General features: G+C 71.3%; 1 protein-coding gene across 1 annotated transcript in view; it reads right to left on the bottom strand.

The window, feature by feature from the left end:
• Positions 1 to 6: 6 nt before the first annotated feature.
• WDR83 (WD repeat domain 83) overlaps positions 7 to 1,418 on the bottom strand; it is a 3,957-nt gene continuing 2,545 nt past the window's right edge. The window contains exons 2-6 of the mRNA XM_033511728.1: positions 1,302 to 1,416; positions 1,158 to 1,225; positions 958 to 1,066; positions 741 to 855; positions 7 to 661 (exon numbers count right to left, since the gene is read on the bottom strand). Coding sequence (XP_033367619.1) covers positions 509 to 661; positions 741 to 855; positions 958 to 1,066; positions 1,158 to 1,225; positions 1,302 to 1,416 — 560 coding nt within the window. The 3' untranslated portion in view covers positions 7 to 508. The remainder of the gene's footprint in view (positions 662 to 740; positions 856 to 957; positions 1,067 to 1,157; positions 1,226 to 1,301; positions 1,417 to 1,418) is intronic.

Below are 1,418 nucleotides of genomic sequence, written 5' to 3'. Positions count from 1 at the left end.
TTGGGGTCACCCTCGGGTGTTGGGGTCCCCCTCGGGCTGGAAGGTGTCCTCCCGTGTCCCCCTCGGGTGTCGGGGTCCCCTTTGGGTGTTGGGGTTCCCTTCGGGTGTTGGGTCCCCTTCGGGTGTTGGGGTCCCCCTTGGGCTGGAAGGTGTCCTCCCGTGTCCCCCTCGGGTGTTGGGGTCACCCTCAGGTGTCGGGGTCACCCTCGGGTGTTGGGGTCCCCCTTGGGCTGGAAGGTGTCCTCCCGTGTCCCCCTCAGGTGTTGGGGTCCCCCTCAGGTGTCGGGGTCCCCCTCGGGTGTTGGGGTCCCCTTCGGGTGTTGGGGTCCCCCTCGGGCTGGAAGGTGTCCTCCCGTGTCCCCCTCAGGTGTCAGGGTCCCCTTTGGGTGTTGGGGTCCCCCTCAGGTGTTGGGGTCCCCCTCGGGCTGGAAGGTGTCCTCCCGTGTCCCACTCAGGTGTCGGGGTCCCCCTCGGGTGTTGGGGTCCCCTTCGGGTGTTGGGGTCCCCCTCAGGTGTCGGGGTCCCCCTCGGGCTGGAAGGTGTCCTCTCGCCACAGCGTCACCTGGCCCTGGGTGGCCACCAGCAGGCAGGGCAGGCGCGGGTGGAAGGCCAGTGACTGCACCACGCCCTGGCCCACGGGCAAGCTGAGCGCCAGCGAGCCCTGCGGGGACAGCGGCGATCAGGGAGGGCCGGGGGTGTCCCCAAACCGCCCCCCACCCACCGCAGGGACCCCTCCTCACCTCCAGCAGGTCCCAGAAGTAGACGTGGCCGTCCTCGGAGGCGCAGCCCACGTGCGTGTCCTGCTCGTTCAGGACGCAGTCCAGCCTGTAGGTCGTGCTGCGGTGACCCGTGTACCTGGGGAGGGGATGTGGGGTGAGCCGGGGGTCCCCCAAAGCCCCCCCGGGGGTCCCCCAAAGCCCCTCGGGGGGCGCAGGGACTCGGGTTAGGGGGCCGTACTCGCCCAGCAGCTCCCCGGTGTCCTTGTCCAGCAGGCGCAGCGTGGAGTCCAGGCTGGCGGCCAGCACGCACTGCCCGTCCTTGCTGAAGCACACGCTGGTGATGGGGCCTGGGGGCACACGAGGAGTTTGGGGGGGTCCCGCGGAGCCCCCCCAGCTTTGGGGACCCCCGCCCCGGGCTCTCCCACGGGCCCCACTCACTGCCGATGTAGTCGGAGCAGAGCTGCCCTGCCCGGAGGTCGTAGCGCCGGACCCGCCCGTCCACGGAGCTGCGGGGAGAGGGGAGGTTTAGGGGGGTCCCCAATCCTGGGGGTGCCCCGGTGGCGGGGGGGGCTCGTCCCTCACCCCGTCAGGATCTCGTGGCCCGAGAGTTTCACGCTGGAGATTCCGTCCTTGGCCTCGTCCAGCACCTGGATGGGGTCGGGGCGGCGGGAGCGGCAGTCCCAGCACCGCACCGTGGAG

Source organism: Parus major, unplaced genomic scaffold (assembly GCF_001522545.3).
Source record: "Parus major isolate Abel unplaced genomic scaffold, Parus_major1.1 Scaffold532, whole genome shotgun sequence".
Taxonomy (NCBI): Eukaryota; Metazoa; Chordata; class Aves; order Passeriformes; family Paridae; genus Parus; species Parus major.
Note: the sequence above shows the minus strand (reverse complement) of the source record. Positions and strands in the feature narration are given on the sequence as shown.